The sequence below is a fragment of the Salvelinus alpinus genome, chromosome 26, assembly GCF_045679555.1.
Source record: "Salvelinus alpinus chromosome 26, SLU_Salpinus.1, whole genome shotgun sequence".
Taxonomy (NCBI): domain Eukaryota; kingdom Metazoa; phylum Chordata; class Actinopteri; order Salmoniformes; family Salmonidae; genus Salvelinus; species Salvelinus alpinus.
This window is the reverse complement of record NC_092111.1, coordinates 850296-865041: the sequence shown is the minus strand read 5'-3', so window position 1 is coordinate 865041 and position 14746 is coordinate 850296. Positions and strand designations below refer to the sequence as shown.

General features: G+C 42.6%; 2 protein-coding genes and 2 long non-coding RNA genes across 5 annotated transcripts in view; 3 read left to right on the top strand and 1 right to left on the bottom strand.

The window, feature by feature from the left end:
- LOC139554406 (mitoguardin 1-like) overlaps positions 1-14746 on the top strand; it is a 196732-nt gene that overhangs the window by 65717 nt on the left and 116269 nt on the right. The window lies entirely within an intron of this gene.
- On the top strand, positions 1202-7905 carry LOC139554392 (uncharacterized). The gene is made up of 2 exons (XR_011670833.1): positions 1202-6302; positions 6414-7905. It is a non-coding gene; the product is annotated as an uncharacterized lncRNA (long non-coding RNA).
- LOC139555369 (transport and Golgi organization protein 1 homolog) lies at positions 7980-13131 on the top strand. Its single transcript, XM_071369126.1, has 7 exons — positions 7980-7991; positions 8143-8179; positions 8644-8700; positions 9884-10017; positions 11569-11625; positions 11759-13005; positions 13113-13131. Exons 1-7 carry the CDS (start codon positions 7980-7982, stop codon positions 13129-13131), a joined length of 1563 nt encoding a protein of 520 aa, XP_071225227.1.
- Positions 13160-14623, bottom strand: LOC139554391 (uncharacterized). Its single transcript, XR_011670832.1, has 3 exons — positions 14419-14623; positions 14203-14295; positions 13160-14108 (listed from the first exon to the last, which is right to left on the bottom strand). It is a non-coding gene; the product is annotated as an uncharacterized lncRNA (long non-coding RNA).

The window sequence follows — 14746 nt, the reverse complement described above, 5'->3', positions numbered from 1 at the left end:
AGCTAACAACGTGCCATTGGAACACAGGAGTGATGGTTGCAGATAATGGGCCTCTGTACGCCTATGTAGATATTCCATAAAAAATCTGCCGTTTCCAGCTACAATGGTCATTTACAACATTAACAATTTCTACACTGTATTTCTGATCAATTTTATGTTATTTTGATGGACAAAAAATGTGCTTTACTTTCAAAAACAAAGACATTACTAAGTGACCCCAAACTTTTGAACGGCAGTGTATGTCAGAGCGGCATTGGACGAAGATACAGTGGCATAGTATAGAATACAGTATATACATATGAGATGGGTGATGCAGTATGTAAACACAATTAAAGTGACTACGATACCGTAGAATAGTGTGGAGTGCAGTTTATACATATTGTGACGACCCTCCTGCTCTGTCTGCCGTATTCTTTCGCTTTGCTCTTGTTTTCCTTATTAGGATGTTGGCGGGCAGGGCTGGGAGGGTCGTCAGCGACATGGGACACACCTGAGCCAGGGTGTGTTCCCGGATAAATGCACCAATTCCCCATTCATTGGGGAGACTCTCCATGCAGACACATTTATAGATTTTTGGTTGTGGCATTTTTGTGGCTGTTTGGTTGCTTTGGCACCTTTCACCACCCCTCATTATCACATTTATGCACACAAACACTCACACTACTGATTACTGACTACACACACCATTGTTAATTGTATTTAGTTTACTTCAGTTAAGGAATAACAAAATATATTTTTGTTATCTCCACGAGCTGGTTTGTGATGAGTAATGCTAGATATGGAAACATTATTAAAGTGGCTAGTGATCCATTTCTAAAATTGGCAGTGATTCCAAATCTTGGTCTATAGGCAGCCGCCTCTGATGTGCTCATGATGTTTTGCAGTCTGATGGCCTTGAGATCGAGAGACTGAAAGGCAGCTTCTGTCTACAGACCCTGGTTCGATTCCAGGCTGTATCACAACCAGCTGTGATTGGGAGTCCCATAGGGAAGCGCACAATTGTCCCAGCGTTGTCTGGGTTTAGGGTTTAGAACGTCATTGTATATAAGAAATTATTTTTAACTGACTTGCCTAGATAAAGGTCAAATCAAAACATGTAATTAAATAAATTGTCTTTGTTATAGGACTGTAATTTGTTGCAATGCTTTTTTGTCATTTTATTGGCAATGACATGTGACTTGGATCATTACCGTCATTGAGGGTTGTGGGGTTTTATAAAGGTTTTTTGACATGCTTAACTAACTATAAGCTAGTAGGGCTTCTTATGCATTAAAGTTTGAATTGCTGACTCCTGTGAACCTGCATTTTCCATTGTTCTCACTCTTACCAGTGCTCAGGGCCTAACCATGAATATCAGCCTGAAATGTGTGTGTGTTAAAGATAGCGCTGTACTGTATGAAATATGTGTGTGTATGAAACAAATGTATCAGTAGTGTGAAGCTGTACTGTGTGGCCGAGACTGTGCTAATCTTAGAGAGACACAGGAGGGGGGTGAATCAGGAGACTGCTGACCAGACAATAACAGATCAACTATACACACGAAAAACATATGTGAGGTTCTGAGTCATGCACTATAACCCAATACTATAACAAACGTGATTAGCAACTATATCATATGTGATTGAATACTATAACAAACGTAATTAGCAACTATATCATATGTGATTGAATACTATAACAAACGTGATTAGCAACTGTATTAAATGTGATTGGATGTTGACAAACTGTTGGTCTGGGCGCCTGGGTGTCTGTGTGTGTGTGCTGAAAGTAACAGTTAGCTCAGATAAGAAGCTGGGAAGCTGTAGTTAGCCTTGAGCGAGAACAGTGGACATTGTATAACAGGTGTGAATAGCTCAGACAATATTACAGAGCTGTCTGACCCCAGTCTTTGGGGTGAAGAAGCGTAATCTACACAGCAACAGCGACGGGACAACAGAGAGCGCAAAGGGGCTAGGACTAGCTTAAGCGCCAACACCAACGATAGGCTGGGTGAGTCTAAACCACGCCCAGTCTCTACTCTGACAGGCCGGCTCGGAAGCGGGAACTATCTCTGTCATGAGTATATATTATAATGTCTTTGTCAGTAACAAGTGTCTTCTCTGTTTCCACCCTGCGGGGTGGTGCAGTGGACCCGTATATACGAAAAATGCATTTGCCATTTATTAACTTTTGAATTAAACAATTATTTTAATCAAGTTCAAGTGTCCTATTGTTCCTATCTCAGTTGAACTTACGCAACCCTAACAATTGGTGACCCCGACCGTGATCTGAGGGAACTTCGCTGGACATTGAGCCATCCAGCCTTTGGCCGAGACTGTCGCCAGACGGGGTCCTCTCACAAAAGACCGCGGTCTACTTAAACAGGTAAGCAGATACCTATTGTATTAATATACTAAAGTTCTGCACATTGGCGTTAACCAAATTTATTTTGTGAGAAAACCTAACTGGTGTAAGTTACTAAATTTTCGAACCATATGTTCATTACAGTAAAGTAAGGATAAAACGAACTACGTATTATTTTCATTACGTACTGCTTGATGGCGAATGCATTTTCAATTGGCCAACAGAATAACAATGGTATGACTGTATGTGTATGGAGTGAAATTAAAAGCCTGTTTGTGTGTATGTATGTATGTAGGCTAGGGTTGTTTTATTAAAAGTCTTATATATAAGACTTTAGGGAAGTGATTGAGGACAATGGCCACATAACCACCGTGACTGGCGGGATATTGAACATAAGACAAGTTCTAATATTGAACGACAATATACCGACTTCACGGATTTTTATGTATTTACATGGTATGTGGGATATAAGACAAATTGTCGATTAACAAGTCTAGGTGTAGTGGACCCTCGACTAAAAGTGGACGGCAACATAGTCCAGGGAAAGGCAGAAGTATTGGAATATAAGATAAGTCTAGGTGTAGTGGACCCTCGACGGCAATACACTGAGTAAGACAAGTTCCCTGTAACAAGTAAACGGCAAAATATTTTAAGTTGGGTTTATATGCGCATATTACCGAACAACAATGTTTTGGAGATAAGATAAGTTTACTGATTGAATAAAGACGTGTTGGATATAAGATAAGTCACACTGTATGTCTGTTGCTATATGATTGTGTGTATGAAATAAGTCAGGCTTATATGTAAGAGGAAGTAAGAATATAACGTAGTTAGGTATACTCTAATAATACCATAGACAGTAACACACTTACCCACTATTTAATCATAGTCACATTAAGAGATAATACACAAATATAACCATTTGGGATAAATAGTTAACTATAATGGCCCACATTGAAAAAGTGATGATAACACTGAAATCTACTCTAGAAATAAATGGAGAAAAATTATACAGAGAATGGACAGTAGAGGGCAGTATTGCAGCGCCAACGGACTCCCAGTCGACGGAGAGTCTGGTTGAATGCTGGTGACATCACGAAAAATGTAAAACCAATTCGGAGTAGAGAGAGAATAAGGATAATCCTCGCTGGGGGAAAGCTTGGACCTTTGAATTGTAATGTTTTCTGGGAATTGTTTTGGTGCTGGTGTTTGCGACTACAGAAAAATTATAATAATGGGGTTATTGGCTCCTTTATTCCAAAAGTGATGGTGGTTCAGGGGTTAAATAGCTGCCTCCCAAGCTTGAGACCGGACTTCGATTCACGGTAAATGCTCTGACTAAAATCTGAGTTTTTAATTGTAATTAAACCATTTGTATGTTTTGCCTAAGAAAATATGGTCATTAGTGTCGGTATAGGATATAAACTGAAACGTTTTAATAACTTGTTTAGGTTAAAATGAATGAACGGCAGCAAACTGGTATGGCTGGCCGGGAGTTAAAGGGACAGTACACGTTTATCACAGTTGTGTGAGTGTAATGGCAGGGTATAAAGTATTTTGGGGAGACAATTTGGAGAAGGACTGAATGAGTTACATGAAAAATCACTAGAGTGCGCCATTGGTCAACTTATGGAGGTTCATGTTATTGGGAAAAGGCACACAGTTACATGAAACATAGAGGATATTAAGTTTTGTTTTAGTAGTACACGTTTGGTTTAAGGGGATCAAGATATCTTAAAGGGGTACACTCATATATTTAGTGGGGCTGAGTTTAAGGATAACCAATGTTATTGTTAAAAAAATATATATATATATATATAGTGGACTCTTGGGGGAGAGAGCTTATTGGTGGAGGATGCGGGCAAAGAAAGGATTTGATACGGTTAGCATTTGTTTTGGCCTATTTATATAGTATTTAAGGGGTAAATTGCCACCATAGACATGTTTTCTAAAAATCCATGAGTGATGAAGCCAAACAGTGAGACATTTAGTTAAAATTTGGAAACAACACAGTTGTTACAGACAGATAAGGGAAAGGGCAGACAGAGGAGCCCTCCCTGCACTGTTGAGACCTTGAAGGTTTGAGAGCAGAGTGGGAGGGGGGACCAGGAAATGAGCAAGGTAGGCTGCGGAATAAGATAGGAGAGAAAGGGTTTAACATATATAAGCAGCACAGATACATTTTAAAGTAGATAAGTCACTTGACAGATAATAGATATGAATGGACGCCCAAGGGAGAATTGGACATGTGGAAAATGAAAGGTACGTTCCTTCATGATAATGTAGAACATTACTAGAATAGGGAAGGTTGATACCTGGCCCGAGCCAGGTATCAAACGGGGGAGGGGTACATTGTGGTCTAGGATAGGATGGGGCCTATTGGATAATAAAAATTTAAAAAAATCTAGCTAACAAATAGGCATAGAAGTTAAATATATAATCAGATAGAACAAATGAGAAACTGTTTGTTAACCAAACCTGTATGTCCAAGATTTTATGCATTACAGGTGAATTAAAGAAGTAGGTGATTCACTCGACCTGGGGGCATATCGCACTTGGAGGGTGAGACACACTGACACTGCCGAATGATCACAGAGTTAAGGAGAAGAACTGATGCTAATAAAGCTCGGGGGTCAACTCCTTAATGAAAAATCCCTGATCCCGACCTTTCATCACTGTGAACGTTCATAGAAGTGAAGGTGTGGCTTGGTCTCTGGCTGATGATGTGTTCTCTGGGAGAGGGTGGGGCTTTACAGGACTGTTGGTCGTACTGAGCTGTAGCCACCACCAGTTCCAACGGACCAGGGTTCAGCCGGCCTCCTCCACCACTTCAAGACCAAGTCCCACACCATCACCTAAGCTCTCCAATCCGGTACAGGTAATAAATGTGGAGGACATCTCAGATAGTGACCAATTGGGGACTGATTCTGGTTGTGAGGGTGGGGAGAACATGTGGTTGGCCTATATGAGATGCACTGCCAAGGCACTTAATGGGGGGGGCTGTGTCGTATGTGGGCATGCCGGGCCTGCTCTGGCTGCTCACCCATTTGCCCTGAGCGGTGGGAAAGGTTGGATGTGCATATTGTAAAGTTTCTATTATGGTAAGCCGGATTCGACCCTGTGTGGGGCTCTGGGTCTTGTGTTCCCAGGGGTCCCTCCCCAGAGGGCACCGTGGGGAGTTGAGGCGTATGGGGGAGATTGCAGCTGTGGCACTGGTACAGGTGGGGGTGTAGACTGTGGGGGGCTCCCTGCTGCTGCCTGCATCACTAATGTCACTATGAACTAGAGGTGTTGCTGATGTATGGTGGATGTGTGGACCTGCCAGGCGGTTGACCCCAATTTTGAAAGGAAATGGCAGGGCACATGTGCTTTGGCCAGTCTGATAACACCATTGCCTATTATTGAGGTTATAGCTAACCAACTTCTGGGAGCTGCACATGACAAAGAGGCTCGGGAACAACCCAGGAGACGGCAGAAACGTGACGCTCCTTGGTCCGAGGGTACAGATAACATCCACACCAACCTGTTGGGGTCCCAATAGGGGTCCCCCCACGAATTCCAGGCATTAAACAGAAATGATGGTCTGTGGCATCTGATGCCCACCATTGGCCCAGCTATTAGTGATACTAAACAAAATGCCTGGATCAATTATCTTTAATATAATCAACAATGATTTGTCAACTACACCCACACTGCACTTAGGGGGATGGCTGAACAATTGGATGCCACCTCTCGAACTGCTAGACAGAATAGGCTAGCACTAGACATGATTCTGGCCAACCAGGGAGGTGTATGTAAAATGTTTGTAGAACAATGTTACACGTTTATCTCTAACAATACCAGTCCGGATGGGAGCATTCCAAAAGCTCTGAGCGGGTTGGAAAAGTTATCTGTGGAGATGAAGGGTCTTGCAGGTGTGGAGGAGAGTGGACTGTTCTCCTGGCTGGGTGGTTGGTTTGGTGAGTACACTGCATTGATGGTTACTGGATTTCTGACCCTAATAATTGTATTTCTTGTGTTAATCTGCTGCGTTGCTTGCATTTTACCCGGTGCTAAGAGATCTATTGCAGATGCTGCCAAAGCTTCTGGCATGATGCCCCTGCTTACAGCCAGCGGGGAGGATACTGAAGCAAACTATCGTGAACAGATGGGGTCAACTGAGGGTGATCCATGTTTTGCTATAAAATAATAAAAATTTCCTTATTTTTAGTTTAATTCATTCTTTTGTGATGCACAATATATCCTTGTAATCTTTTACCCTGTATGTTGTCCTACCTTATGTCAAGGTTTAAATTTCCTGGGTGGGAGGTAGCCAACCTAGTACCTGTTAGGGGTAGCAGGGTGGACTAGATGTTTTTTATTTTCTATACAATAAAGGTGTGTTTCTTTTGATCTTTGTATTCTAAGATCAAAAGGAGGAGTCGAAATGCAACTTAGTGTATATCATTTGCGGATTTTTTCTGTGACACCTTTTTGGTGTCAAACGGGGGAATCAAAAAATAAAATAAAAAATGTCTATGTTAATCAAAAATGTTTATGTTGACACCTTTTTTGGTGTCAAACGGGGGATTGTGGGGTTTTATAAAGGTTTTTTGACATGCTTAACTAACTATAAGCTAGTAGGGCTTCTTATGCATTAAAGTTTGAATTGCTGACTCCTGTGAACCTGCATTTTCCATTGTTCTCACTCTTACCAGTGCTCAGGGCCTAACCATGAATATCAGCCTGAAATGTGTGTGTGTTAAAGATAGCGCTGTACTGTATGAAATATGTGTGTGTATGAAACAAATGTATCAGTAGTGTGAAGCTGTACTGTGTGGCCGAGACTGTGCTAATCTTAGAGAGACACAGGAGGGGGGTGAATCAGGAGACTGCTGACCAGACAATAACAGATCAACTATACACACGAAAAACATATGTGAGGTTCTGAGTCATGCACTATAACCCAATACTATAACAAACGTGATTAGCAACTATATCATATGTGATTGAATACTATAACAAACGTAATTAGCAACTATATCATATGTGATTGAATACTATAACAAACGTGATTAGCAACTGTATTAAATGTGATTGGATGTTGACAAACTGTTGGTCTGGGCGCCTGGGTGTCTGTGTGTGTGTGCTGAAAGTAACAGTTAGCTCAGATAAGAAGCTGGGAAGCTGTAGTTAGCCTTGAGCGAGAACAGTGGACATTGTATAACAGGTGTGAATAGCTCAGACAATATTACAGAGCTGTCTGACCCCAGTCTTTGGGGTGAAGAAGCGTAATCTACACAGCAACAGCGACGGGACAACAGAGAGCGCAAAGGGGCTAGGACTAGCTTAAGCGCCAACACCAACGATAGGCTGGGTGAGTCTAAACCACGCCCAGTCTCTACTCTGACAGGCCGGCTCGGAAGCGGGAACTATCTCTGTCATGAGTATATATTATAATGTCTTTGTCAGTAACAAGTGTCTTCTCTGTTTCCACCCTGCGGGGTGGTGCAGTGGACCCGTATATACGAAAAATGCATTTGCCATTTATTAACTTTTGAATTAAACAATTATTTTAATCAAGTTCAAGTGTCCTATTGTTCCTATCTCAGTTGAACTTACGCAACCCTAACAGGGTCCTCCCAAATGTGAGTAAAATGATGTCCTCTGTTTAATGGGGTGATTGTAGTCTATTCGGGTGGGAGTGGCTACTATTTTGATAACAGGTGAAACAAAAACAACTGTATCGCCAACCCATAGCTTCGTCCAGCAACTACGCTTTTGTATTAACATTTATTTGATCAATTCTGACTTTTACAGGTTAATATAAACGTAGTTTATAGCCTATCCTGGAAATGTGAGTCCTATCTATCCTCTCTGTTTGTTTTGGTACCCCGTGCCTGAAAAACAATGAACATGTGCTTTTAATGTATCATAATACATCTGCGATAGTCAGAAAGTCCAATTGAATGGAGAATGGGATATTGCGCTCACTTGTCAGTTAACTTGTGGACTGTTTAGTTCTATCCAACAAAGACGTGATAAACCCGAATCAGAACGTATATTGTTACGCAATAAGACGCTTTTATTATGCGTTCTGGTTTCATGTCTTTGCTCTTATTTTTGACATTGTCTGCCCAGATTTTGATATTTGCCTCTACGATCAACATCCTGCGAATTGTTCCAGCCTTGGATTTGCTGACGTTTAGGCTTCATCTGTTCATAGTCGAGCAGAACCAGCCAGCCCAATTGCCAACATGGCTGTAAATGTTTATTATGTATACATTTTTATTTTATGTATTCATCATTTCATACCCAAAGCCGCAGTCGAAAGGAGCTTCTCCGACTTCAAAAGATGTGCAGACGAGGAATGCAGTGGTAAGTACTTGGCGCTAAACTCAAGCGAACTTTCAGGATGCTTCCATCTTTCCATAGCTAGCTAGCTTGACCGGCGTTGTCATTTCAAAGGGATAAACTCGGCTAACCTAGCGCAATTGTCGTTAACGTTAGTTGTAAATACTGTAATGGAACAGTTAGGGAGCAGGTCTCTAGCCCGAAGTCCAGCGCGCTATCGACTGTCCCGCAAAAGCATGCTCGTGCGGCAGAGTCGATTTCCGCGCTTATAACCCCAGGGTCCGGCGCACAGTCGATAGCGCGCCGGACCTCGGGCTAGGAGTTCGAGGGTTCGAGACCTGCTCCCCACTGTTTCATTACATTGGTGTCAGAAGTGATCGGACCTTGCATCCACGACAGTGTGTGTGCTTGGCCGGTGAGCGCTTTCCTGTAAGACGTAGAGTCGCAAGCTAGCGCGAGGGCTCGTGCGGCAGAGTCGATTTCCGCGCTTATAAACCCAGGGTCGTTACACTACCAATGCATAATAACCTAAGCTTGCTTAGTTGTAGCCGAAGCGAAGTCTCGGCCTGTGTTGGCTACTGCCTGACTAGTTGCCAAATTCTGAAACTATATTAACTGTGTTTCTGTAGTAACTACGTTAGTAGCTTGCACAAGCTTTCGGCCTATATATTTTCTTGAACCCAAAGGCAAAGCCACACAAGGGCCCATAGCTAATCCAAACTTGTGAACGTTGACTAACTAACTACATGACAACTTGCCAATTGATCTGACAGTCTTCTTAGTTAACTAACTAGCTAGCTACACACAATAATAGAGATGTGAGCTTAATTGTAATCAACTACTATAGTTACTTACTAAACTGACCATAAATATATCATACTTCTGTGTTGGCTTAGGAAGCAAATTGCAAGATGGTGTATAGGCCTGGTTAGCTATAAAGTTAGCTATTGTTGACATAAAATACTGGCATGTCATTAACCCCTCTGCTTGCAAGTTCTTCTCTTTTTACATCTACCTTATCAAGACAAAAACAATATTCTATTTAGCCTTAATGCTTGGCTTTCCTTTTGGATACTCTGACTCTGTAAAAAGAGAAGCAGATAAAACAAGGCTTACTTTAGTGATGTGTAGGGTGGACGCTGAGGTAATGGGCTGGAATCTTTGGTATGCGTGAAACAACTGATCTTTGAATCATTCCTCTCCACAGTGCTCCTGTGCCGGGGCAAAGCTTTCAGCGATTTCACCGGACCAGACTGCCGGTTTCTGTCATTTAAAAAAGGAGAGACTATATATGTCTACTATAAACTCTCAGGCCAAAGGACAAATATACGTGCAGGGAGTGTAAGTATGAGTTAATATTAAATTACAGTACCTGTCAAAAGTTTGGACACACCTACTCATTCAAGGGTTTTACTTCACTATTATTCTACAATGTAGAAAATAGTAAAGACATCAACACTTTGGAAAACACATGGAATCATGTAGCAACCAAAAAAGTGTTAAACAAATCAAATATATTTTAGATTCTTCAAAGTAGCCCCCCCTTGTCTTGATGACTGCTTTGCACAGACTTGGCATTCTGTCAACCAGCTTCATGAGGTAGTCACCTGGAATGCATTTCAATTAACAGGTGTGCCTTATTAAAATGTTATTTGTGGAATTTATTTCCTTCTTAATGCGTTTGAGCCAGTTGTGTTGTGACAAGGTTGGGGTGGTATACAGAAGATTTGGTAAAAGACCAAGTCCATATTATGGCAAGAACAGTGCAGTCGCAAAAACCATCAAGCGCTATGATGAAACTGGCTCTTATGAGGACTGCCACACGAAAGGAAGACCCAGCGCTACCTCTGCTGCGAGTTAACTGCACCTCATATTGAAGCCCAAGTAAATGCTTCACAGAGTTCAAGTAACAGACATAGCCCAACATTAACTGATCAGAGGAGACTGCATGAATCAGGCCTTCATTGTTGAATTGCTGCAAAGAAACCACTACTGAAGGACCCTAATAAGAAGAAGAGACTTGCTTGGGCCTAGACACACGAGCAATGGACATTAGACTGGTGGAAATCTGTCCTTTGGTCTGATGAGTACAAATTTGAGAGTTTTGGTTCCAACCTTCGTGTCTTTCTGAGATGCAGAGTAGGTGAACAAATTATCTCCGCATGGGTGGTTCCCACCGTGAAGCATGGAAGAGGTGTGGGGGTGCTTTGCTGGTGACACTGTCTGTGATTTATTTAGAATTCAAGGCTCACTTAACCGGCATTATGCAGTGATATGCCATCCCATGTGGTTTGTGCTTAGTGGGACAATTATTTGTTTTTCAGCAGGACAATGACCCAACACACCTCCAGGCTGCGTAAGGGCTTTTTGACCACATTCACCCGACCTCAACCCAATTGAGATGGTTTGGGATGAATTGGACCACAGAGTGAAGGAAAAGCAGTCAACAAGAGCTCAACATATGTGGGAACTCCTTCAAGACTGTTGTAAAAGCATTCCTGTTTCAACAACACAACAAGCATTTTGCTACACCCGCAATTACATCTGCTAAACACGTGTATGTGACCAATAAAATTTGATTTGATTTGGGCTTCTTTGAAGAATATCAAATATATTTAGATATTTTTTTGTACACTTTTTTGGGGTTACTACATGATTCCATATGTGTTATTTCATAGTTCTGATGTCTTCACTATTATTCTACAATGTAGAAAATAAAGAAAAACCCTTGAATGAGTCGGTGTGTCCAAACTTTTTACTGGTACTGTATATGATAACATTGCAGTCTAGAAGGAATGTTGAAGCTTTTTCTGTTTTGTTAACATGTTTCATTCTCTGTTTTGTTTCCATTTCTTACAATGGGTTGGTAACCGTTTTGGTTACTTCAATAAGGACCAACTCGTAATCAATCACATATACACTGAAAAAGAATTGGAGATTCCTGCTGAGGTAAGTCAATAAATAGATGTAGGCCTAGTTCACTACTGCCAATGCATCATCGCTTAAAACATTGTCTGGAATGACTGAACTTCTTTCTGAAATAGGTAGTATGACTCAAACAATGTTTTCTTTTTCTTTTCAGGAAACCGACATTGTTTGCTTTGACACTGGACACGATAAGTTTGACAGTTATGCCATTGATTCACTGTTAGGTTCCTCTTTATTGTTAACAGACAATGAGGAATTAACCACAGAGACTTTGAACCTAAACAAAAGTGCTGAGAGCACCACGGTGGAAGTGGATGAGCCTCCACCTGAAGTGACACTGTTAGAAAATGATGAGATTGATAGGGATGTACCTGAGGACATTGATAAGGTTGTAGAGGTTCCAGATAATGATGATCTGAGACATTTTGAGGCTTTAGAGTCCTCTCTGCCTCAGCCTGAAACTCTTGACACAAAGGGAGTGGAATCTAACACTGTACTTGAGACCACAGCTGAGAGGATCAAAGATTACCTTCAGAAAGATCAGCAGAGGACAGAGGACTCTGTGCCGTACAGTGTTGTTGAACCAGAGGAAGGTGAGATCAAAGAAACCCCCTCAGAACCTGAATCCAAAGATGATCCTGAGTTAGAAAATGCACCTGATGGTTTTTCAGAAGGCAGACCTATTCCTGAGTTAAACACCACACTAGGAATAACTTTTGATGCTGTCACTTCCAATGATAAGGACACTTGGAAGGTGACTCCATATGACGAGGAAAGTGACAAGACTGAATATCAGCAGGATGAGGAAAGTGATTATCATCTCAGGGAAACTCCATTGCTGGCTTTTCCTGAAGAAAGTTCTAATTTGGAACACGAGAACATTCCGGAATCTGATCAGACAGATGAGGAAGACAGTCTATCAGAGGTACCTCATACACAGAAAAAGGACTCCAAGGACAATAACCTGTGGTCTGCATTTGGTGATACCGTTTTTAACATTGTCAGGGGTGGGGAAAGAATAGCTTATGTTGCCGGTTCAGAGGAAGATGACGAGGAGGATGATGACGAAGGTGAGATTACACCAGAGGAGCCTCCCAAAATTGAAGAACCCAAGGAGTCATTTGGCTGTTCTACTTCCTCTGAGCTAATCTTTGAGGAACCTGCGGACTCTAATTTCAGTGAGGATGCTGTCAAAGTACCTGATGAGGATTCTCAGACGTTGCAGTTTGAGGATGAATCTGAAGAAGGTGACATCGAACCTTCAACACCTCCTGCTGATGAGGCGAGTGAACACACTGAGGCTTTAGCAGAGAATCTTACAGAAGATGACAGCCCAGTCCCTAAACAGCTCTCACAGACAGACATACTCTCAGACTTTGATAGTAAAATTAACGAATCAGTGTCACGCGGGACTAATTGGGTGAAAGAAATCAGACGCAGAGAGAGAGCCGCTTGGGAAAAATATTCCTTTTACTGCTTCACAAAAATGTATAAGCCCGAACATACAGGGCGCAGAGAAACACTTAAAAAAAAAAACCAAAACACAACGCACGTAACAAAAGACAATCCCGCACAAAACAAGGGCGGGTCAAACTCCTAAATAAAGGGAAGCTCATTACGCAACCAAAAAAAACACAGGTGCAACTAATCAGATAACACAAACAGACAAACGAAAAGGGATCGGTGGCGGCTAGTAGGACGGTGACGACGACCGCCGAGCACCGCCCGAACAGGCAGGGGAGCCAACTTCGGCGGAAGTCGTGACAGGGCCAGTATCCCTGTAGAGTCCATGCCCCGATGAATTTAGTCTTTTCTGAGGACAAAAGGGGGGGATGGGGTGGGACTTCCTATAGGTTAAGGTAAGATCACAGAATTCCATACAGGTCACCAGGGGGGATCAGCCAATGAATTATGCTCATGAGAAAACATTCCATATCTGCAGCTGGCAGTAAACCACCAACCTTGGCGGTGAAGGCAAGGCATGCAGCCGTGTCTGCCCGTCTCCGTAGTTCGTCAGTTTTCCAGCCTCGTAGTCCAGCAGCATTCTGATGCGGGAGTGGTGACAGTGGCCAGCCACCGCTTCCAGGTGTAACAGTATAACTTTAGTCCGTCCCCTCGCCCCGGGCGCGAACCAGGGACCCTCTGCACACATCAACAACAGTCACCCATGAAGCATCGTTACCCATCGCTCCACAAAAGCCGCGGCCCTTGCAGAGCAAGGGGAACCACTACTTCAAGGTTTCAGAGCAAGTGACGTCACCGACTGAAAGGCTGCTAGCGCGCACCACCGCTACCTAGCTAGCCATTTCACATCGGTTACACAGGCACCCATTGTGCCAGGTGCTCAGCTGGCGCTCATCCAGCTGGAGGCTCTAGGGAAGATCGTTCATTCCCACCATACACCGTTTCCCCTTTTCCTTCCTGGGGATGCCCTCGTACGTTCTCCTGGGAGAGGAGCAGGTGATCGTTGGCCGTGCAAGGGTCAAAGGTCAGAGTGCAGCGGTCTGAGGAGGAGGGCGAAGGGAACATGTGAGAAGACAATTAGGTGTACATAATATCTATGATAGTTTTATGTTAAAGTAAGGAACAACCACATACATTCGCTGAGGTCCTGCTTCCCAGCTAGGTTACATGGAGCAGCTGGACTGGGGATCACAGCCAGGATGGTGCACTTATCCTGGGCTGAACCTACTGAAGTGGGTTGGGGGAGGGGAAGAGAAGGGAGATTGGTGGAGAGACACAGAGACATATTTTAAAAGATTGGAGATTACTATCCCTAACAATAAAATCCTTCATACATTGAGGTTAGGTTACCATGCTTGTCCTGCCCCACAGCTGTAGACACAGCCTCCTACAGGTCCTCAGACACTAGCTGGAGATCCCTTACAGGATGTCTGTCACCCCACTGAGCCCCTCCTACAGTTTAGGGGTCACACCCACTTGAATGTCCTTCATATGACGAACCTCCTACAGAGCAAATGAGGGAAATATGATATATTATGATTTATGTTAGTAAAAATACAATATGGGAATTTTATCCCAAAGCTACCTACAGCTAACATATATATTTATGTATGTGATCTATGTAAATAAAGGAATATAACACAGCTGTAAAACTGTGAGGACTATATGGTGGAGGCCT

Coding starts and splice junctions, on each gene's coding strand:
- LOC139555369 (XM_071369126.1), top strand. Junction 8,180..8,643: donor TTATAGCCTATCCTGGAAAT/GTGAGTCCTATC, acceptor TCATACCCAAAG/CCGCAGTCGAAAGGAGCTTC. Junction 11,626..11,758: donor AATTGGAGATTCCTGCTGAG/GTAAGTCAATAA, acceptor TTTTCTTTTCAG/GAAACCGACATTGTTTGCTT.